Source organism: Danio aesculapii, chromosome 5 (assembly GCF_903798145.1).
Source record: "Danio aesculapii chromosome 5, fDanAes4.1, whole genome shotgun sequence".
In the NCBI taxonomy this organism is placed as follows: Eukaryota; Metazoa; Chordata; class Actinopteri; order Cypriniformes; family Danionidae; genus Danio; species Danio aesculapii.
The window spans coordinates 30,717,966-30,743,253 of NC_079439.1; the positions used below are offsets into that span (position 1 = coordinate 30,717,966).

Sequence of the window (25,288 nt, forward strand, 5' to 3'; positions counted from 1 at the left end):
ACAAACCGGTCACAGCAGAAAAGCCATCCATATGGAGGTAATCAGTCAGCTGGTAATGGCAAAAAGGAACGGCGTCATACCACCCCATAACGTTCATTTTAAAGATGAAATGCAGAAGTGTATATAGGGCTACGTTTTCAGAATGAGCCTGTGTTGCAACCAGTTACAAGCAATGTGGCTCGAATGACAGATGTGTGACGTTTTTTGCATTTTGAAGAAAATTTTACTATTTATTTCCTTCAGCAATGAACTGTTCTCTTTTAAGTACACCATTGATTTGGCACGAAAGAATGTCTTATGATGATAAAAACTTTATTTTTGTGCAAATATGTTTTTTCAGAACTTTTAATTAAATCACTTAGCATTTATTAGGATCATAGTAGCATAAACTAAAATACGTAAATGTAAAATTTGTTATGCTTGGAGAAATCCTATAATTAGCTTAGCAACATGCTAACATCAGCTTAATTCAATTATTTTAACTCAATTGGTGTGTTCTTACTTTTGCACAACTGTGTGTAGATGGTTTCAGAACAGTCAGTTGTGAGGTTTAATAACTGTTTGTTATGCTCCTTCTCAAGACTGTTGTACATAAGCAGCAGGAAGTGAGGCAAATCACCAGGTTTTGCACCAGAGCTGCTTATAAGTCTACAGAGAATTGAAGAGAACAGAGAATGAAAAAGAACGGATACTAGCTTCTAATTTTCCACTGACGTATAGTTCTAGTGTCCGGGATAATCAGATTATCTCTATGAGAGCCAAGGTCTGGATGGCGAAATGTTGCAACATTCATCTGTCATTAGATCTCTTATTAAGCACCCCAGAGGACCGAAAGGCCATCTTGCAGAAGAACACTCAAGGAGGATGCCATATTACTGAAGGAGAGCAGCAATTTAGCAGCCATCATATTGTTATGCAGGCCTCAAAGTACACAGGATTTTTGGTCAGTCTGGTATGATTGACTCCATTTTTTTACTGTATCATTGTGCACAAAACACATCAAGCTAAATAAGCTAAACTAAATTGCTTCCTGAACAATCATACATAGCTGTCTTTAATGAACTAGCAACTGAATTACAGAAACAAAATTCCAAATAAATAATGGCTACAAAACCTGCTTGAACTAGTTGTGTTGTCTTCAGTACAGCCCCATATTGGCTGATTTATGTATGAGTATTAGCGGTGTAATGGTAAGCGGTAAAATGGTAAATCGTTCTGAATACATATACCTATGTATTAATATACATATACAGTTAAAGTCAAAATTATTAGCCCCCTGAACTATTAGCCCCTCTGTTTATTTTTCTCCCCAATTTCTGTTTAATGGAGAGAAGATTTTTTTCAACACATTTCTAAACAGAATAGTTTTAATAACTCATTTCTAATAACTGATTTCTTTTATCTTTGCCATGATGACAGTAAATTATATTTTACTAGACATCTTTCAAGACACTTCTATACAGCTTAAAGTGACATTTAAAGGCTTAACTAGGTTAATTAGGTTAACTAGGCAGGTTAGGGTAATTAGACAAGTTATTTTATAATGATGGTTTGTTCTGTAGACTATCAAACAATATATAGCTTAAAGCGGCTAATAGTTTTGACCTTAAAATGGTTCATTAAAAATGAACAGCTTTTATTCAGCATTCAGAAATAACAGTTTGTTGGCAAAAGCCGCTAAACACCACTTGCATTTGACAGCAAAAGCCCCTATATCCTGAGAACCAATGAGAAGGTCCGATTCAAATCATATGTTTTTAATGTAGCAGAGTTTGATTAACTGGATAAGCCTGTCAGACTGCCAGTGAATGGCAATTGAAAACGTCCCTTACCTCAAAACTCTGTGCATTACAAGAAAAAGAAAACACACTGTACAGTCAGGAATGTAACATGCATTTATAACGTTTTTTCACGCAGCTACTTTGAATGAGTTTGATTTACTATACATTAAACGGCAACAGTTTCATGAAAGACAGAGTAAAGATGCCGTTCTTTTATCCCACATTAATGCGAGGATAAACAAGAGACAAAAAGGAGACCAAGACCTTGAGTATGGTGAGAATAAACGAATGAATGCTTCTAATTGTCTGAGAGGCATCCCCTTTTTGCCCAGTAGGCCCACCTTGTGATTTATCTGCTAATTGAAGCAATTTTTTAAAAGATAAATATAATGCATAAAACTATACATTTATAGTAGCCTACTTACTTCATATTACCTATACGTCTGATAAGCTTTATATTTTAATGGACAATGCACAGGTATTTATGTTTCACAATGTTTTTAATGTCAGTCTTAATGTTATTGATTAATGCATTTACTTGACAGATTTCATTCATTCATTTTCCTTCTGCTTTTTCACTTGTTTACCAAAGCAGAATGAACCGCCACTTACTTGACATATATTTTTTAATTTTAGGTGGTTTGTGTATGTGTTTTATGTTTGGAAAAATTATTTCTAATTGCATCTTAAGTAATTTTTCAACTAATTACACTGTCTTGTCTCAATAGGTGGATTTAGAGGTTTTTGCAAAAAAAAGCAGAGGTGGATTTAGCTGGTTTTGATGCAAAAGAAAATCTAATTTGTTAAAAAACAGAATTGTCTACAGTGACATTTTTGGAAAATATATATTTTATTTACCAGCTACCGCGCACCTTGAAAATGACAGTAGACAACAAACTAGATAATGTAATGCGCCAATTAGAAAACTTTATAATACTATAATTCTGAACGAAAAACTGTATTATATCTAATACGTTTTCAGTTGTGTATTTTGCAAAACTTGTCAAAATGTGCAATATTTCATGCATGCATAAATCGCTGGTTTTACTCTCTCACACACTTTATCCTAAAGCAACTACTGTATGCTTAGTGGTTGGCCGGCGGGGTGCAGGAATTACACTTATTACTAAGCCATACTTAAAAGCTATTTCAGACCGATTATTTAGAGTAGCGGTAAACAATATAGGAAGCGCGTCACAGGTTATCATTGTTCAAAAATGTACAAAAGTGAATATAAAATCAACTTCAGCTCAGTAAAGCAGGCTTGGCGGAATAGTGCTATTTACTTCTGTTTTGATGCTACACTGAATAAAAATGTACATTATCGATGCTGTAAAAGGTCCCTTATGAAATTGAAAATAGTCACATCAATCTTTCGCTGGAAGATTTTAGTGGCTGAACAACACTTCTGGCATATTACCCATTCGTAAAAACAACACAATCTACTTTCTTTCATTGCTCTGACTCTCTGTCTCATGTGCATGTGAACGTGGTGCTTGTGTACGCTCAAACGGCGGATCTATGTGAACGAGTGCGCAGATGTAAAAAATCTACATTTGTTGACAGACAGTTTGGTCTACTTATCAGAATGATGGGAATTGTCAGCCAACAAATTTTATTTGAATGAACATTTTTGTTTGTTTTATGCCACACCCAGAATATAAAAACACATATAAATACATTTCGATCGTTTACTTTAATCATTACTATTGGAAGATGAAGAGACTTTCAACCAGCACAACAAATGTTTCTGAAGACAATCACCTACTACACCTTTAATGTTGAACTACAAGATTATTCATACTTAATGTTAAATACATCAACTTACATTAACTAATGGCCGTTATTCTAAAGTGTTGCCCTAAAAACAACAAAAACAACAGCAACATCCATTTCACTCCAACCTCACACATACCAGTAGACAGAACGCAGTATGAATGAAGGGTTTTATTTATAGGTGTTTGGTCTTCCAGTAAACCACATGGCCAGCCAGGACTTGGCTCACTTCTTTAGATCCAAACGCTATCCATCTTTGCTCCCTGTGGGGCTATTTTTAAACATTTAACAGCAGATTGATCAATAGGGCTAACAATGCTGAATGCCAGGGAACATGGTCACCATATACCACACCGATCACCCCTGTCAGCTGAGGGACTGCACAGCGTCACATGGCCACCAAGTACACTCCAACTGTTTAGAGATATGAAGATACTTATACAACACAGTCTGGAAATAAAAAGACAATGTCATACAAACAGAGCCAAAGAGCATTACAGGAAGAAAAAAAAAACATTACTGTGGTTGGATTCCAACCTGGAGCCTGACATCTAGTGAAACAAAAGCTTTCAGGATTATACTAGCCTACTCGTTAAATACAGTTTATAGTAGCCTACTCATAAAATTAAGTTTAATACAAAAAAGTTTTGATATGATATTCTTCTGGTATGTCAAAAAAAGAACATGAATAAAATAAAAATAAATCACCTGCATTCCTCAAATTTCCCAGCATGTCAAGTGAAATGTCAAAATTCATTACATAATGATTTTCGGGTGAATAATGAATAATGGTACAAATACTAGTAAATTCACTGCATGAAATCCCATGATCGACGTCATTTTCGCTCGAGGAAATGTCTACAATAAAGCTGTACAGGTCATTCACATATCATATAAGAAGCACTTCTCACAATGTCGATGCTTTACACACATAAATAAACTTGTGTAGAAATTACTAACTTTTCTATGAACATGAGTTGATTATAACTGCAGATCAATGACAGTGCGAAACAGCCTACTGTAACAACTGTAATTATATTAAATAACGAAATAAATGAACATATATAAACACATACAACCCCTTACAGTCTCCGATATGTTACCAACAACAGAAGAACTACACACAGCAGACATTTCGCCTGTATTTAGGTTCAATAACAACACAAAATATAGCCCACAGTCAGTGTAAACCTCTTATCTGTGTCTGTAATCTTTAGCAGTACATGTAGCCTCTGTTAGACAGTAATTCCATCATTCCCAGTTCATATTAGTCCAAAATGTGAAGATAATAAGTTAGTTATACATGGCATTTTGTTCATGTTTGCTGAAAAATAATGTGTTCCTTTTTTTCCCTTCTTCTCCTTTGTTTTTTCACGCTTCACTCTCGCGTTTGTCAGTGTCTGACAGGATCGGGTTTCAAAAGCACGTCAATAATCAAGCACAGGTTATTATCATCAGCTCAGAAGTTTGTTATATCAGATGTAGACTCCCGGCGAACGTAAGGAAGAAAGCGAAAATCGCTCGCACTTCAGACTGCCTCGTAAAAAAACTACGAGGCACAGGGTAAATCTGCTCTACTCCATGCCTTTGTGGCTGTTCATCAAGACGACAACAAGGTTTGTTTGAGCCCAGATCGACCATGGCTCGCTATTATATGTATTTATAATTCCGCTAAAAATCTCTCGCTGTGTATTTCAAACATGGCGGGTTTTTTGTTTTCATTCTGGCTTGTTGCGTAAACGAATGACATATCTCTGTAAACCAATAGCGTTCAGCTGCGCGTCTAGCTCCGCCTTTTTGGTACCCTTTCTCGTGTTTGGTACCCTTTCAAAAGGGTGCCGAAAAAGTAGTACAGTACGGTTCGGTTCGGTACGCTTTTTGACAGTGGAAACGGCCATAAAATCGTACCAAACCGAATCGTACCGTACCGTACCACCCAGTGGAAACGGGCCATTAGTGACAATTTTAGCAATGTAATGTACTGTAATGTTATGTGTATTTATCAGAGTTAGATGTAACGGGTTCCACAGTAACATGTTACTGTATTCTAATTACATTTTTGAGGAAAGCAGTAATGTAACGTATTACAATTTAAATTTGTGTAATTTGATTACAGTTACTAAAGTCAATGCATTGCATTACAAGTATAGTTTTAAGAAGAAAAAAATGCTTCTTTTAAATCACATTTTCTGCTGCAATGTCAGTTAGCTGCACTTCTAATTTGCTGGAGAACGTGAGCTGTAGAGTGTGGCTGCTTCTTCAAGTGGGAATACAGACATTACTTTGACTTCATTAAGCATAAAAATAAAAATATGGCTGTGAAATTCAGCCTATGTCCAGTCACTAAAGAACTTTCAATTGCTTTAACTCGACCAGCAACTTGGTCAAGGATCGGGAAGAGAGGTATCTTCTAAATGCAAAAAGTAGAATAGCTGCTTATGCAGCCGTTCAGAAATCTTGTCATATGGAGCGCATATTGCACACGCTCACATTTCCCAGGTACACACAGTTGAAAACGGGGAGTCACGTGACAAGAACTGACTGATCAACTTCATACTTTGGATGGAATATACACATTTAGTAGACTAATTACCTCAGACAAACACAGAACAACCAAACACTGAAGTGCTTTTTCATACTATGGATGTCAATGATTACAGGCATACAGTTTTCTTCTTTTGTTTAAAAAAAAGACAAACAGGTTTGGAACAAGTGAATGAAAAGAGAATTTTAAGTTTTGGGCAAACTCTTTAAGCCTTTTGAATATGTCAAGCGGCTTTGATCCACCCATTGTAATGTTTTTCAGTAAATATTAAATTGTAGTTCATTTTGTATTTTTTATATTTTATATCTTTTAAGCGTAACTTCAAAGTAAAGTAATTAGTAATCTAATTACTTTTTACATTAAGTAATTAGTAACCTTATCAGATTACAATTTTAGAGTAGTAGTCAGTAATTTGCAATCGATTGCTTTTTTAAAGTAACTTACCCAACACTGGTATTTATATAGCGCATTTATCGTGTACACCCAAAGCGCTTCACAATCATGAGAGGGGTCCTCTCCACACTACCACCAGTGTGCAACATCCACTCACTGACAGTAGTGTCCCCTTCACTTTACTGAGGCATTAGGATCGCAGGTTAAGCGCTTCCTGCTGGCCTCACTAACACCACTTCCAACAGCTACTAAGTTTTCCCATGTGGTCTCCGATCCAGGTACTGACCATGCTCAGCCCTGCTTATCTTCAGTGAGTAAACTGTCTTGGGCTGCAGGGTAATATGGTAGTAGTTTGAAACAATATAGTAAAAAATTAATAGAGATAAATCCATGAATTAACTGAAAAGTTACTGGCATATAGTCATTATATTTTCCCCTGTAGTTTATATGACCCTGGACAACAAAACCAGTCATAGTGGTCTATTTTTAATTGAGCTGAATGAATATGCTTCCACCCATGTATGGTTTGTTTGTATAGGACAATATTTGACCAAGATGCAACTATTTGAAATCTGAAATTTAAGAATTTAAAAAATCTAAATACTGAGAAAACTACCTTTAAAACTGTACAGCAAGTTTTTAGGAATGTATATTACTAAACATATATTTGTATATATATTTACAGTAGGAAATGTAAAAAATATCCTCATGGAACATGATTTTTACTTATTATTACAATGATTTTTTTGGCATAAAAAACAGAAACAACAATTTTGACTCATACAATGTAATTTTGGCAATTGCTAAAAATATAACCAGTTTTGTACTCATTGGGTCACATTTATTGTTTGAAACTACTAAGTGTCAATAAAAAGTCATCTGTTGTGATCAGTGGTTGTCAATATAATGCAATTTGAAGGCATAGAATAGGAAAACGTCAAAGAATCACAAACTACAGTGTAAAAAAAGTGTAAAAATGCATATGAAATGTTTAATAATTACTGTGTCCACACATTTTCATCACTAATTTATCACTTTTTATTACAAAAGAAGGGTACAAAATACAAAATGTGGTTCAAATGAAGCAAATAGTTAATTAAAAATTACCCTTTAGCTTATGAATTCATGAATCTGGTCCCAGATCTAAAACTGTAGTGTGAAATTAACATAAGTGGGTATGAAATACCAGAGAGTTCTGAAAAATTCATTGCACATGCCCCAAAAATAACTAGACGTCTGAGTTGAATATTCCAGAGATATTATGCCTATTTTTTCTGGCTACTCTTGCAAATGCGCTCAACACTGATTGTAAGCTATCAAAGCTCTATTAGAAATGAGAAAATGAGGAACTGAGGGGAAGCATATTGATCTCCGGAGAGAAACCACTGATTCGATACATATATCCTGCTTTCCAGCCTCAAATTGGCAGTGAGGAGACAGCCGATGTTTGCATGCACAATTGCATTCAAAGAGCCAATGAGAACTTGCTGTCCCAGGAAAAAAAAACAGCAAAAAAGCAGTATTTTCTGACCATGTAGGCTCATAGAAAAAATATGGCTCTAAATACAGTACATTTTTGCAAATCTTAACTATCAAACTCACACATTCAATACAATCCACTGCAGTTTTATTTATAACCAATCACCTTAAAAAATTTGTAAATCCAATGAATCATTTTTGAATATTTTTTTTCAGTGTATACATGCATTAACCTAAATTTTAAAAATAACAAGAATTGTACATTTCCCAAAGAAAATTTGAATGGGGTGTGCCGCAGCTAATCGCTGGGGTACAATGCATTTTAATTGGTTGCTAGGGTATTCTGAGTGATTGCTAGGCAGTTTCTAAGGCGGTCCTAGAGTGTTCTAAATGGTTGTTAGGCAGTTGCTAGGGCGTTCTGAGTGGTTGCTAGGCGGTTGCTAAAGGGTTGCTAGGCAGTTGCTCGGGTGTCCAGAGTGGTCGCTAGGAACTTGCTGAGGCATTATTAGGCCATTGCTAGGCGGTTGCTAGATGTTTGCTAGGCAGTTGCTAGGGTACACTGGGTTGTTACAAGGCAAGCCTCACATAAATGTATGATTAAATCGTTATACTTAGTAAGCATTTCTGGCAAGAACTAGCACTTGGCTAATCTTAGCATGAGGCTAGTCACTGCTTCCATGTGTAGCATATAGGAAGATCAGTTTGCTAGCATGAGTTAAACGAGCCAATCCCCATGTCTCTACAATGTTCTGATGCTGAGATATAGCTGTTATGGTTGCTAGGGTATTGTTTTGTTGCTATGGGCGTGGTTACAGAGTGAACTTGAATGAGGTTGGTTGCCTAAGTCAAATGAGCCAACCATCATGCCATGCAAAGATATGCATCTAAGTCTAATATAATGGCAGTCTATGGGATCAGTTTGGGGGCGTGGTTAGAGTGCTTCATTATCATACAATGACCCTGATTGGTTGCCTGAGTCAAATGAACCCACCCCTATGTCTGTATGTCACTACTATGTAATGCTATTGATGTTTGACATTTATAATCGGAGTCAATGGGATATATGGATTTCAGTGGTCCATGTCAAGTCAATGGGAAACTTTGGGACATCCTAGCACCTCAGGGGTACAACTTATACCCCCTAGTGGGATATGTTCTTGCTCAGGCTGCTTTAAGATGTTGTGAATCTCATAATTCTACTAAATTCACACTAGGCGCTATGATGTGTCAAAGTTCGTCCCCATGTTATGTCAATGTGACAGGGGCCAAAAAAACCCAACCCCTTATGATATATATAGCTAGTATAGCTACATACCCCTGAAACAACAACAAAATGTGACCCCACTTTCAAGGGTCTGGGATGAAAACTGTGGGACAAGTTGCGCGGCCAAAAAATGCACAGAAAAAGAAGAAGGAGGAAGAGTAACTAGAAAAGTAAAGTTCACAGACAAACTTTATAGTGACTTGAGAAAGCCTAGTTTGAAAGTTTGAGGCTGTTTTAAAGTTTAAATGACTGAAGTAGTTGTTCAGAAGTTTGAAACAGTTGGCATAAATAGATAACTTCAAATATGTTAGCATGTTTCTAGTATGGACTGCCATGTTTGTTGCTAGGCAGTTAATAGGGTGTTCTGAGTGGTTGCTAAGGTTTTGCTAGGTTGTTGCTAGGGTGTTCCGAATGGTTGCTAGGGTTTTTTAGGTGATTGCTAAGGTGTTGCTAGGCAGTTGCTATGGTTTTCTGAGTGGTTGCTAAGGTGTTGCTTGGTGGTTGCCATGGTGATCTGAGTGGTTGCTATGGTGTTTTCACTGGTTGCTAGGCAGTTGGTAAGGCATTGCTAGTTGATTGCTAATGTATTGCTAGGTGGTTGCTAGGGTTTTCAGAGTCGTTGCTAAGGTGTTGCCAGGGTGTTCTAGGTGGTTGCTAAGGTGTTACCAGGCAGTTGCTGTGATGTTCTGAATAGTTGCTAGGTGGTTGCTAAGGTGTTGCTAGGCAGTTGCTAGTGTGTTCTTTATGGTTGCCAAGGTGTTGCTAGGGTGTTCTGAGTGGTTGCTAACCTGTTGCTAGGCAGTTGCTAAGGTGTTCTTAGTGGTTATTAGGCAGTTGCTAACATAAGTTAGCATTTTGCTAGCATATTTCTAGTTAAATGAGCCCCAACTTAAGTCTGACAGTCTGCAAAGTTATGAGGTCATAAAGTTTGGTCCAATGTTAAGTCAGTTTGACTTTTCCAAATTTTCTGGGTCAGTTTTTCGGAAAAACCGAAAGTCGGAAGAGTTGGAAAAGATATAGCAACTTAATTTAGTATACTTTGGAGGTTTGGAGTTAGTTTGGTGGTTGTAGTATAAACGGTCTAGGAGGAGATGCATACAGAAATTAGTCTCAGAAGAAGAAGAAGAAGAAAAAGAAGATGATGGAAGAATAGTAAGTTTATAACATACTGTAGTATAACAGTATGTTGGCTTTCTCAAGCCACCATAATAAGTATGGAGAATAACAATAGTGGATTTGCCCATGGGCAAACTCCATTGATAATAATAACCACAGTCGTAATTATTTGCTTTGAACAAATCTAAAAACTTATTTTATTGCCATTTGAAGGACATTTTACTTTGAAACTGTCACAAAATGTGCAAAATATAGTGTATTGTATTTGAACCACAGTACTTTTCATGTAATATCTGCCCAGTAAAAAATAAGAATATGGTCTGTCCGTAAAATATTTATAAGACAATTTTAATTTGGAGAAATATGAGTTGAAATGATTTTTGCATTCTGTATCCTCATTATCTTCTCTTTCCTGTTCATCTTTCCGTGAATCTCTTTCTCTCCGTTGTGGTTAAAGAGCTACCAGGGAATTGTCGCTAGTGAAGATGTGAACAAGGAGATGAGATATATGTTGAGTGTACCATTAGAGTTCTCCCTAGAGACTTGCCTTGACCTCCTCATCAAGCGCAAGTCATCAATTCATCCAAAGAGCAGCTCTTCTGCACAGCCAGACAAAAATATTACACTTTCTAATACTATGCTTTAGCAACAGGATGTGTTTATGTTCATGTCTCATTGTTTTTAGGATTGTGATGATTTACGGTTGTCCAGTCATCATGTGCATCCGTCTTGAAAAATAGTCAAGAGCGTAGTTCAACCATTTGATTTGGATTTCTTTAAATCAGTGGTTCTCAACTGGATTGGCTATGAGACCAACATTTTACCTGGTCATTAAGCCTCAAATTTTTTTCTTCTTTGTTCACTGAAAATAATAAAATATATATACACACACATAATATATTTGTATTTTTACCAACTGTGGCAAGCTAACTGACAGCCTATGCTCAGGCACTATGCTTGTTAAAGAGGTAGTGTACCACATTCATGCTGCCACTGAAACTGCTGGTATTTTGCCACTTTCTGATTTTCTCTCACTGAAAATGGCAGCACAATCTCACAAAGAAACACAATGATTTTACATATTGAAAAGTGGCTAATTAGATTATTCTGTGAGACATGCTTCCACACTAGCTAGCTTTAAGAAGATGTTAAAAAATTCATCTTTTTAAGACTACATTTTTAGATTCTTAACCATCCTAATGTGTTTATATTTTATCATTTTTTCTGTGCTGAATCCCTGTATTTTATTGCATGTTTGATTTCTCTGTTGTTTTAGCGCTTTAGGTTTTAGAGAAGCGCATATTAAATCAAGTTTATTATTATTATTATTATTAGTAGACATATGGCTAATTTGTGTCAGTTCAAACTATTTCTTTGGTAAAAAGAGGCATGCCCCAAACCCCAACCCTAAATCTACCCCTTATTGGGTGAGGATCAAATCAAATCTCTGAATTCCTGGGAGACTGCATTGAAAATGGACACTCGCAAATGGCACATCCCATAAAGAAAAACATATATGAACCTGTACGTCTGACAAAGGTGTCAAAACTTTCACACACATCTTACAACACTAAAGTCAATTAGTGTTTTTAGCGGTAATATTTGAGCATATCAACTCATTTACACTGAGATCACGGAATCAGTAACTGGAAATGGAACAGCATTCAGACAGGCAATTACTACAGATTCGAACAGGCCAAAACAAATCTCAGAGGCGATCGGTACTTTTATAGCTGTGGATATGAGATCTTAATCGGTAGTGGAAATTTCTGGTTTTAAGAAAATGTTAAATGTAATAGAGCCCCGTTACATTATTCCTTCATATGCCCATAAGCATATATAAGTATATATATATATATATATATACGAACCATATATATTTCCATATAAACCATATGTTATGAACCATAAGAACACAGAATAAAAACAGATCTACAGATCAAGAAGCAAATTTATTGCACATCCAATGCTGGTAATATTGCACATAACCACAAAATGAGGCACACAACCACCAATGAGGGTTGATCTCACACATCAAGTATTGAACTTCCATATTTAATGAGCTCCCAGAATCTGTGCATGTGTGTGCGCATTTGTACTTGTGATCAAAAACTTGTTTTTTAAATGTGAATAAAAGCTTAAATCTGGTCATCTCCAAAAGATTCATAGTTTCTTTTATGCTGAAATATTTGATTACGAATATATTAATATGCACTTCAGAGATCTTATGAGTTTGGAACAACATGAATGCAAGTACAAGATGACTGAATTTGTATATCTGAATGCACTGTTTCTTAAACAAAACGTATTCATTCATTCATACATTCATTTTCCTTCAGCTTAGTCCCTTTATTCACCAGGGGTTGCCACAGTGGAATGAACTGTCAACTTATCTAGCATATGTTTTACAACCTTTTGCAACCGTCTTGCTGTGCTAAGCGAGCCACCATGTTGGATGTTGCCCACAAAACATATTTTCTTGTTCTTTTTGAACACTGTTTGTAATTCTCTTTTTACAAACTCTATTACCTACTGAAAAAGCATACAAATAAACACATAGCCATAACACTCTAAGGACCTCAACATTAATCGTGCTCAGTGCATATTCACAGCACCACATATAAGGCTATTGCTGGTCAATTCATAACACAAAGGTGTTGAACTGAGGAAACATCTGAAAGGTCGCCTTGAAAAGAAGCATTATCTAAATTAAGAACAGGAAAGCAGGTAGTAGCTGAGTCATAATAAATTAAATTTTTAAAAAAAGAAAAGAAGAAAGCAGGCACATTCCCCCTTACTCTACCAAACCATCAAAAGGCAACACAGAGCCCCAGCAGACCGGCCTCCTCCATTAGCCTAGTGCAGTATCATGTTGCAGTAGCCTTTAGCTAACCGCAGGACCATTAGCCTCTATCCGTCTATCTTATCCCTGTCATCCTGAATCCTGCTTACCACTTCAAGACCAGAGATGTTTGCTTTATCATTCAATTAAACCGATGCATGTGCTGTCGGTAACATCTGAGGAGAAAGCTGAGCACACAAAGCAGATCTGGGGTTACATTTAATTTTGATGGTCCACTTTAGGCATTCTGTTGACTACTGGAAAAGCAGTTTTCCACATACAAGACAACTAGCTCTCATTTTAGTATCAGTAGAGCATTTGTAGACAGGGCTGGAGAGGAACGCCAATGTCATAAAGCGCAAATCATCTCAGACTGGTTCTTGAACATGACAATGAGTTCACTGTACTCAAATGGTCTCCACAGTCAACAGACCTCAATCCAATGGAGCACTTTTGTTATAAGGTAGAACAGGAGATTAGCATCATGGATGTGCAACCGATTAATCTGCAGCAACTGTGTTATGCTATCATGTCGATATGGTCCAAAATCTCTGAGGAATATTTTTTGTACCTTGTTGAATCTATGCCACAAATGATTAAGGGAGTTCTGAAGGCAAAAGGGGGTCCAACCAAGTACTAGTAAGGTGTACCTAATAAAGTGGCCGGTAAGTGTATTTTGTATATTTTAAAAGTACATTTTTAGGTTTATGCTTAAGATTCACAATAGATGATGACATGTACATTTGATGCAAAGTTACAATACTTACATTTGACCTGATGTCTGAAATTCAAACACTAAGGCAAAAAAATACCTGTATATGTTTCTTTTTTTAATTAATATAAAATAGGATTAACGTAAGCAATTTCATAAAAGCAACGTGTGCAACATTACCAGAGGGATGTTTTTGTCATAAGCATCAAATGCAATATTGAGTAATATCAGTGTTTTATTACCAAAACAGAAAATGCTTCCAGTTTTTAGCTGAAAAGGATGTCAGGTAAACATAACCTCAATCTTGTGAGACAGCAAAAGGCCATCAAACTAAAAGACTTCAAAGTAATTTCAAGAAACGAGACTTCTTCTCAACATCTCAATCAAAAACATCCCACGTTTGTTAGCCTTTCTGACACTTCCTAAACATCTTTTATTCATATTACCTGGCTTGTCAGACACGCACTCACATTCCCTCTGTCCATGATGGATAGCAGACCACTCGCAGATTCTATATATCCTCCAGATCCACAGGGCTAAATTCACACTAATAGCTTTATAGCACACCGTGATTAATCATGATATTTTTGGTCTTGGTGAGAGGAAGGAAAGACACTAGGTAATTAAAAAACCAGACATGGAGATTATTCATGCTGGTGTAAGGAAGATGAACCAGAGCCCCCTATAGATCAAAAAAAGAAGCGAGCATTTAATTCACTGCTTACCTGACAAAGACAACTTTTAACACTCTAAGAAAAGAACATTACAATGTACACTGTGCATTCAATAATAAAACCATTCTTTGAATAAACACACAAATGTTGTTATTTGTTTTTCAAAGAGCTCAGTATTGCTGATTTTGTTTGCTAGAAAATGCAATAAAAACAAAAATATTGTATGTAAATAAATAGAAAACTGCTTTTTTTATTTTAAAGATGTCATTTATTTAAGCAAAAGCTTAACTTTTAGAATTTCCTGTAACGTAGACCAGTGTTTCCCAACCCTGTTCCTGAAGGCACACCAACAGTACACATTTTCAACCTCTCCCTAATCAAACACACCTTAATCTACTCTTCAGAACATTAGAAGAGACCCCAAAGCCTGAAATGAATGGGTCAAATAAGGGAGACATCCAAAATATGTACTGTAGGTGTGCCTCCAGGAACAGGGTTGGGAAACACTGACGTAGACTAACCATGTTCCGTACACTTTTTGCTATTCAGCGCACTCAAACGACCACTCCTCTGTCACTGAAAGCCAGATAAGTATGCTTGTGTGATCATTCTCTGGGTGAATACCTATTGCACAATCCAAATTTTGATTGATGTCTTTTGGACCAGAAGTTTTTGAGTAAAGATGGGAAAAGTACCACCTACACATGTGTATGGAAGATGATAGGTATTAACACGTACACGATTAAAATAGTGTTTCGTACAGGGCGCATAACGTCAAATCACTGGCAAAAATGGACATTGTTTTAAGTCTTATTAAAAACCAACGTCAGAATATATTAATATTGTGTTTAACTTGAAGTTAATGCTACTGTATATTTATTAACTTTTTATTAAAGTTTGAAATTATATAACTTTACAATCATTTAATTTTTATATCATGTGTATTTTATTACAGCATGACAATTTAAACTATTAAAACATTAAATTCATGCAAATTAACACTAACCTGACTGACCTTTTATAAATATAAACATCATCACTGCACAAAGATTATCCAAACAGCATTTGTATCCTGTCTCTTAGGCTCTCTCTGTCAGAGAGTTGCGCCATATCGCACCCACAACTGACGTTTAAAAATACCCATTTCAAAGCATTTATTCAACAAAAGATAATTTATGTAATAATTTGTGATCATATAATATTAATTTCATAAAGACTGTAATACTGTGTGATGAATAAAATTAAAAGCAAATGCAAATTGTCGTTGCTCTAAATGTCTCCTTCCCAAAGCAACGCTCACTCCCTTTAGCATGCCCACTGTTTATTTTCAAGCGCATTAGGTGGACGTAGTCAACTTACTGAATTTTATCGGAAACATTTGGTAGGAGGGTCTCTGTTGTGCTCAGGCCTGAAAGAGTGAAGATTACACTGACATATATCTTGTCTACGACCTGTATGTATTTATTCAGAGACTGGCGTTCAAAAAGGTAAACTGTACAGAACATTGTTGTGTACAGAACATGGTTAGTCTACGTTACTCGTCAGTGTCCTTTTAAGTCATTCCAAAATAATATAATAGGTAAGGGATAATCAACTGATTGTTGTGCATTAAAGACGTTTTCCAAGTCCATAGACATGATAATACTAGTATTGTTCTTTGCAGCACAATATTTGACCACATTTTTGTCAGTTGAGTGTTAGATCTGCTGCTTTGAATAAGTCATAGGCAGACTAAGAGAAACAGACAGTAAGAGGGAACACGTGCAAGAGAAAAAGACTGTGTGTGTGTGTGTGTGTGTGTGTGTGTGTGTGTGTGTGTGTGTGTGTGTGTGTGTGTGTGTGTGTGTGTGTGTGTGTGTGTGTGTGTGTGTGTGTGTGTGTGTGTGTGTGTGTGTAAGTAAATGACACAGGCATATCTAATAGCTCATAACATGTGTTAGCTACCACTTCACAAATAGATATAGTACAGTGGATTGGCAAGTTGGTTGATCTGCCTCAGCTCCATGGTGAAGCAGACATTGGTGTCCTCGAGATGATGTCCATGTGATCTATACCAGTGTTTCCCAACCCTGTTCCTGGAGGCACACCAACAGAACATTTTTTGGATGTCTCCCTTATCTGACCCATTCATTTCAGGTTTGGACACCCTTCTAATGTGCTGATGAGTTGATTCAGATGTGTTTGATTAGGAAGAGGTTGAAAATGTGTAATGTTGGTGTGTCTTAAGGAACAGGGTTGGGAAACACTGAGATATACAAGCTGTCTCTGACATCCTGTACCATTTTTTTGAAAGAGCCACTGTTTTTTGTGGTATCATCAATTCCAGTTTTCCCATGACTAATGCTTAATGTTTCATAAAAAAAAGCATCACCCTATCCAGATGTCACTCAGACACTTGCTATGCTAGGAATAAGAAGTAGACCAGACTTAAAATGGGAATCAAAAGTCTGGCTGTATTGGGCATTGGCAGAGTCTAACCTGGATGTCTGGCATTGATTCTGAATAACTGTAGCAGCGAAGAGCTACTTCTGAGAACAGAGAGTTCAAAGCAGGTCAGCATCACCAGCAGAAAGACATCAGAGACTAAAGCACAGCATGCATTTCATATGACATTCAGACGATGATTCGAGAAGAGCAGTGCAGATACTGTGCTGAAAACTAAAGAGATTACTGCAACTGGCAGCTTATGACCATTCATTGTCTTAAACCAATCGTTCTGGGCTGTGATTGTTATTCATTCAATCATAATTTTTCTTCGGCTTAGTCCCTTTATTCATCAGGGGTCGCCACAGTGGAATGAACCACCAACTTAACTAGCATATGTTTTCCACAGCGGATGCCCTTCCAGCTGCAACCCACTACTGGGAAACACTCATACACTCTCGCATTCACACACATACACTACAGACAATTCAGCTAGCCCAATTTACCTATAGCGCATGTGTTTGGACTGAGGGAAACCCGAGGACCCTAAGGAAACCAAATTGTGTGTTTGCAAGTAAATGACATGGGCATAACTAATAGCTCAAAGTAACGTGTTAGCTACCGCTTCACAAATAGATATAGTGCTGTATATTGGCAAGTTGGTTGAACTGCCTCAGCTCCATGGTGAAGCAGACTTTGGTGTCCTCGAGATGATGTCCATGGGATCTATACAAGTGTTTCCCAACCCTGTTCCTGGAGGCATACCAACAGAACATATTTTGGATGTCTCCCTTATCTGACCCATTCATTCAGGTTTTGGAGACTCTTCTAATGTTCTGATGAGTGGATTCAGATGTGTTTGATTAGGAAGAGGTTGAAAATGTGTAATGTTGGCGTGTCTTCAGGAACAGGGTTGGGAAACACTGAGATATACAAGCTGTTAACACACTGCTGGGAAACACTCATACACTCTCACATTCACACACATACACTACAGACAATTCAGCTTGCCCAATTTACCTATAGTGCATGTGTTTGGACTGAGGGAAACCGGAGGACCCTGAGGAAACCCACGTGAACACGGTGAGAACATGCAAACTCCACACAGACATGCCAACTGACCCAACCAGGGCTCAAACCAGTGACCTTCTTGCTGTGAGGCAACAGTGCTAACCACTGAGCCACCGTTTCGCCCACTCTGATTGTTAATTCTAGATTAACCAACTGTCACATAATGTCATTCCAACTTTGAGAATAGATCTAGCGAAGACCTCATACTCATCACTAAAATTATTTTGCTGCAGTTTTTTGACATTTTGATTCATGAAATCAATATTTCTTTTAGACAGATGGAAATGCTATTTGAGTATCATCAACACAACCTTTCTTGGATCTGCCATGCCATTATTTGAATAAACCTCTCATAAAAAAAGTAGACTGCACATTGAGATGTCACTTACATAGTCTCTACAGTACCTGTCTAAGTTAGAAAGCCCAAGTGATTTATTTCCCATGTTGAAATTTTTCTTTTGAAAGGAACGTTTTCCCACAAGAGAAAGAGAATGCATGTTGAAAAGTACCATTCAAAAAGGGTTGGGTTGGAAAGGTTTAATATATATCTTTTGAAAGAACTGTCTTATGCAAGAGTCACCACATTTGGTCCTGTAAGGCAGGCATCCTGAAAAGTGCAAACTCCAACCCTAATCAAACCCATATAAACAAGCTAATCCAGCTCTTACTAGGGCTTTTTCCAAACCCAGCTTCCCCCCATACCCTTAAAAAGTACACTAATTGAGGGAGCATTAATTTGTAGTGGTGTCCAAAATCCTGATGGACGATCTGAAAGGTTGTTGCTAGATGGAACGCAGCTGCAGCCAGAAGTTAATGAGAATTATTAATATTATTTATTAAATTACCCATTAATTGTGTTTTATTAACGTCTACTCCTTCCCCGACCCTAAACCAAATCATCATATTAATGTAAAAACAGTTATTTTACAGAGTATTCATTCAATCATTCTCTTTTCGGCTTAGTCTCTTTATTTATCTGGAGCCGCCACAGCGGAATGAACCGCTAACTTATCCAGCATATTTTTTATGCAGCGGATGTCCTTCCAGCTGCAACCCATCACTGGGAAACATCCATACACACTCATTCACATACATACACTATGGACAATTTAGCTTTCCTAATTCACCTATACCACATGTTTTTGTAAACCAATGCGAAAAAGGGGAGAACATGCAAACTCCATATAGAAATGCCAACTGACCCTGCTGGGGCTTGAACCAGCGACCTTCTTGCTGTGAGGCGATTGTGCTACCCATTACCCCACCATGCTGCCTATACAGAGTATTACAAATATTATTTATTAAATTACCCATTAAATTGTATTTTATTATGCTTACTTCCACCCCAATTCTAAACCCCCTCATAGTAATGTAAAACTATATATATATATATATATATATATATATATATATATGTATATTACTGCTGTACAGTGTCATAAAGATTATGCCATATTGATGAGTGTATCCACAGCTGTATCCCCTCCAGACTTTACCATTCTGAAGCACACTCAATCAATCTCACAATATAAGTCAAGGCAAGCCTATCTGTCTGTCTGTCTGTCTGTCTGTCTGTCTGTCTGTCTGTCACAATTTTTATCCATCCATCCATCCCTGTCGTAATCTTTGTCTGTCTGTCTCTGTCGTAACTTGTATCCATCCATCCATCCACCCACCCACCCACCCATCCATCCATTCATCCATATATCCATCCATCCATCCATCCGTCCATCCGTCCATCCGTTGATTGATTGATTGAACAATCTTAATAACCACAAACCTTTGAATGGTAGTGCTGACTTTTAGACAAAACTACTAAACAGAAAGCTTCTAACAACGCCTGTTAGCTCAAAAGTAACTACACTAACTACAGTAAAACTGACTAATTATCATCTTTTTTCTAGTGAAGCCCACATAACAGCTGAATGAAAATAATATTAATTATCAAGCAGCAAGTTATAAAAAAGTATTAGACTCACATTGTAAAGGATGTCCACCCATCCTTCCATAGTGATGCACTGGAAGACGGTGAGCACAGCGAAGAGGATGTTGTCAAAGTTAGTAATGCCGAAGTTTGGCCCGATCCAGTATTCCCTACATTCAGTGCCATTTTCACACGTCCAGGCCGGCGATTCCAGCCCACATGGAAATTCATCCACCTGTTCCCCTAATAGAACAACATTACTGTCAGAGGTAAACTAGCTCAGCAATTTAAAAGTGTATAAGTGCTTACAGACACAATAAACTTTAACCACATGCACCATTAGCATGCTGAAGATCACATACCAGTATCGGTTCTGAAGCAGGTGCGGTGAAACTTGCCCATGTAAAAGTCTAGACCGATAATGGCAAACATGAGGATGGCAAAGAAGAGCAGAAGGCCGATCTGAAGCAGAGGAACCATCGCTTTCATGATGGACTTCAGAACTACTTGGAGACCTTATAACACAGAACATAGAACAAAGTGTATGTAATGTCATAAAAAGCAATTATGGCCAGTCAACTGAATGCAAAGACTGGTCCAACTATTTATTAAATTATGCCTATAACAAACAAAGAGAAAAGACACAATCAATATATTTGTAATATGACTTACTGGGAATCCCAGACACGAGTTTGAGTGGCCGCAAGACTCTCACTGCCCTGAGTGTCCGTAAATCAAAGTCTGGCCCCACTATGGTTAGAATTCTGTGGAGGAAACACATCATTTTTACAGCTTATGGAAATTCAATTTCTATGCATTATGTTTCAAGTTTCAAATGTTTTGATAGTAAAAGACCCTCAAATGTAAACTCTGCGTTCATAACTCTTTGTAAATTCAGCAATACATTGGAATTAGAATTCTTTTTTATACTTTGTGATTTCACTTTGTTTCCAAAGTTCAATACTTTGTTTAATAAATCTATTTAAACAGTTCATCAAATATTATCCAGAGCAGTGTTTCTCAACTGGTGGGTCGCGACCCACGAACAGAGTGTGGGTCGCAGAGTGTGTGGTCAAAAAAAACAACAAATGTTTAATTTTTAACTTATTTTGCTTATACTGGACTTTTATTTTGAAATGCACACGCAACAATCGTACCATTTGACATGTGAAATGTCATTTAATTATAGCAACAAATATGTTGAAACGCAAGTACGACCCCGAATATGTAAAGTATGAATTTAAATATATTGACAACAAAAAAGGGCTTAAAACCTCAGAGTGTCATTTGTAGTGAGGTTCTCTCACAAGAGAACATGAAACCTTCTAAATTAAAACGACATTTAGAAACCAAACATTGCTTTGCTTTTTATAAACACAACCAAGCCTTAAAATATGCACTGGACCACCCCTTCAATAAACATTTCTCAAAATGATTTTTAAACTTTAAAAAATATGACTTTTTTCACAGTGTATGGAACATTTTAAAAAATCTAAATTGCTTCTTCATGGTACCATACAGGTAGATGCTAAATAAACAATCTTTATTTTAAGAGTATAGTTACACTCCCTAAATGGCTATAATCAACAGGGCCAACAGAACTGTTCTGAACATGCATATTTCAGTGAGACGATTAAAGTCCATTCCCCCTCAATGTTAGCCTGATAAAATGTGAAAAAAAATCTTCCCCGTTCTCCAGAGAACAGCCTCACAATAATAGTACTCCTGTCTGTTTCTCTCTCTCCATCTCACACACACATTCACACACGATTAAGAACTCTGTCCATTCTTTTTTCTCAGGCTTTCACATGGTGAAAGGGAGAGGCAAGGACAGTCTGCATTAATATATTAATAGTGTTCACTCTATCCTCAGTTCACTTTCATTCGCTCATATCTTAGTGGTGTGCTGTGCTCTGATTTTCAGGATAAAAAAAACACCATAAGGAGGAGCCCGGCCTCACTGAAAGGGACTGCCCAAACAAATTATGGCCCAAAGCACAGCTTGGATTCGCAGCTGGTATGAGGACACACTGACAGTTCACTAAACGCTGAAGGCAGATGGATGTTTGCTGGTGGACAGGAAGAAAGGAAGCAGAAAGACTAATACTTGCAGTCAGTGGCTACAGATTTAAAAACAGAAGAAGAAGAAGAAGAAAAACTGCTCACGGTTTAGAACCTCATTTGCACTGCTCAAGTTGTGCTACATTTTGTGTCTCCTCAGGGCAAAAAAATATGAAAAGAAAAGACAAGCTTATTGGAATAGTTCACTCCAAAATACAATTCTTTCATCATTCTAGTGTCTTTTTGCAGGATGCGAAGGCTTCATGGTTCCAAACAGTAAAATCATTCAGCGTTCAGAGGCTGTCAGGTTTCATAAACGGCAGCATAAATCTTAGATATATGATTTGGGGTCAGTAATATTTTCTGATATTTTAAAATAGCTGTTTTCTGTTGTAATATATATAGTAATTTGTAACTTATTTCTTTTCACATTTAACACAATAACAACTTTTTGGGTCATTTATCAACCAGACTCCCTACACTCAAAAAAAAAAAAGATTTTTCCTTAAAACTTTCCATCAAACTTAATTAAACTTAGGTGAGTTTTTTGTGACAAATTAATAAAAGTTTTATGTTCAATCCACTTAAATTTGTAAAAACAATCAAGTTAATGTAATCAATGTACATTGTGTAATTACTTAAATAAAATTCAATCAAGACTCCTAATTGAAAATCTATGGGCTCTATTTTAATGATCTAGACGCAAAGTCTAAAGCGCATGGCGCAAAAGCATTAGGGGTGTGTTCGAATTCACTTTTGCTATTTTAAGGACAGAAAAATGCAGTTTGCGACGCGGCGCATGGTCTAACAGGATTGTGTTTACTCTCTTGAAGAGTTATGGGTGTGTTATGAGCATAACGTGCATTAAACCAATCACACATTCCCTTTAAGAGTCAGTTCCGTCGCACCATGGTGCATTTGCTATATACATTAAGGAATTTGTAAGTGGAAAACCTCAACTCTTCACTAGCGAGAAAATAGTAACAAAAGTAACAGTAACAATAACATTAACAAAAGTTAAACAGAGCATCTGCGGAGCGAGGATAAAGACCGAGCCTCCTCCATTCGGCTTCTTTACTTTGTCTTTCTCTTTACTTTTACTCCTTGACTTTCGTGGACAAGAAAATCGTGTTATACGCACTCCACTGAAGACATCCATTAGCCTACATAATTAATTTAGTTTGTTGAGCACAATAATTAATTTGTTTCAAAACTGTTTCTAAATTCAGTTCTTCAATTTCCAGCAAACAAATAAATGAACAGTAATAACAAAAAGTGTGGTCAAAACAAAGAGTTATATCCAAACACACGTCCTATTCTTATACCCCTTATTGTAATGCATACGTCTCCAAAACTTGACAGGTGGACAAATCTAAACTTGTTTTTATTAAAACAAATATAAATATGCATATAATAAATAATACTGCCAATAATAATAACATTATACAGATACAGATTGTCATGAATTAACTGAAAAAGGCCCAAGAGATGGAAAAAAAGGCACGGAGGCAGTGGTTTTTATATTTATGTAGAAAATAATACTTTTGTAACATTATAATCCTTTAATTCTTTTCTTATGTAAATATATTTGTGTGTTATTGTACATCCTGTTTGTATTAAGCAATGTGTAAGCATTTGAACCCACATAGGCACATAAATAACGGGCTCTGTGCTGGACTTTAGACCTGCTTTTAGATGGTCAATGTCGAGGTCTATTTCAGTTCTCCAAAATAGCAACAAGCCAACAACGTGCCTTAACACGCCTCCTTTTTAGACCGGCACACCCATGAGTCCACAAAGTGGTGCAAATGGATTTGCTATTTAACATGGTGCAAAATGTGAAAATTAGGGTTGCATTGCTAAAAATAGCAGCAAATCATGCCAAACATGTCTTGCGCCTTATTGCGCCAGGTGTATGATAGGATCCTATGAGTCCGTTTCTCTATATTCAGTTTTATAGACTACATAATGAATTGCAAAATAAAAATCAACAACATTTGGCATTTTATGCTCCCCATTTGAATATATGTAAATGTGAATAATTATGCTGAATTCTCTCAAAAAATTACTTTGAAACAACACAATTATTGAGGTTTTTTTGGGACAACTTAATTGTTTTATGTTCAATTTTGTAAAAATAATGAAGTTAATTGCTTTGTGTTGAGACAACATGAAGGATTTGTGTGTAACCCAGAGTTTTAGTTGAGTGGATAAAAAATAAAACAATTAAGTTGTTCTAAAAAAAACTTAAGAATCATGTTATCTCACTTTAAATAGGTTGTTTAAACATTTTTGAGTGTGTCAAAACTTTACAAACCCTGCAATGTCATTGTGTTCTGTAGCTAAACAAACAGAGCAGTCAGTAAATTGTGCCAGTCATCTACTTCTGTGTTCTGGCAGAGAAAATAAGTCACGTTGGACTACTACACATTTATTATCAGATCATTATCACACTATTAACAAATCATCACATTTCAAAGCAGAAAAATCCATCTCTACTCTCACATCTTCGAGGTTCTCTTTTGTTCTTGCTGATTCAAAAAGACTGATTGAACACAGCAGTGAAAAAGCTGGCTTACTTATAGATCATAGTATCAATTCACCTCAGTGTTTTCACTGCAATTCTGCTGATTTACTAGCTGTCAGTAAGGCCCTGAATGAACCTGAGTGAACGACTCAACCTGTGACAACACTGAGACATGAGAGCGCTTTACACATCCACCAGGGAAATCCAGCGCTCAGCCAAAACACTGTCCTCTGTAAAATGATACTCTGCTAGAGTAAAGCACTTGCACGCTGCCATTTAAGAGCTCTGGGAATGGAGAACATGCTAGAACAAGCTCAGCTGTGCGTGAATAAAAGACTCTGTATTTACTAACTGTCATAATGCAAGTTTACATGCAAACAGTACTGATTCTATTCAGGTTTCTATCCTACATGGTTTCATTGCATTCACTTTCTTAAATCTGAATGGTTCTGAACAATCTGAACAGCTGCATGATGTAAACACAATAAAATTAACTAAAATAGTAAACAAATGTAAATCAGTAATCTTAAATACTTAAAAATACCATTAAATCTGAATACATAACTGTATAAGACTAGTGTACACCCTGAAAATACATTAATTGTTACAAATCTTGAATTTACAGTATAACATATAATCCAAATAGTAAATAACAAAAAATCTACTTATAATAATAATTTTTTACACATTTTTATTCAC

General features: G+C 36.6%; 1 protein-coding gene across 1 annotated transcript in view; it reads right to left on the bottom strand.

Moving 5' to 3' along the window:
• The window catches only part of cacna1ba (calcium channel, voltage-dependent, N type, alpha 1B subunit, a), a 206,702-nt gene that overhangs the window by 134,440 nt on the left and 46,974 nt on the right, over positions 1 to 25,288 (bottom strand). Inside the window, exons 4-6 of the mRNA XM_056457880.1 lie at positions 20,674 to 20,765; positions 20,364 to 20,516; positions 20,057 to 20,244 (exon numbers count right to left, since the gene is read on the bottom strand). Coding sequence (XP_056313855.1) covers positions 20,057 to 20,244; positions 20,364 to 20,516; positions 20,674 to 20,765 — 433 coding nt within the window. The remainder of the gene's footprint in view (positions 1 to 20,056; positions 20,245 to 20,363; positions 20,517 to 20,673; positions 20,766 to 25,288) is intronic.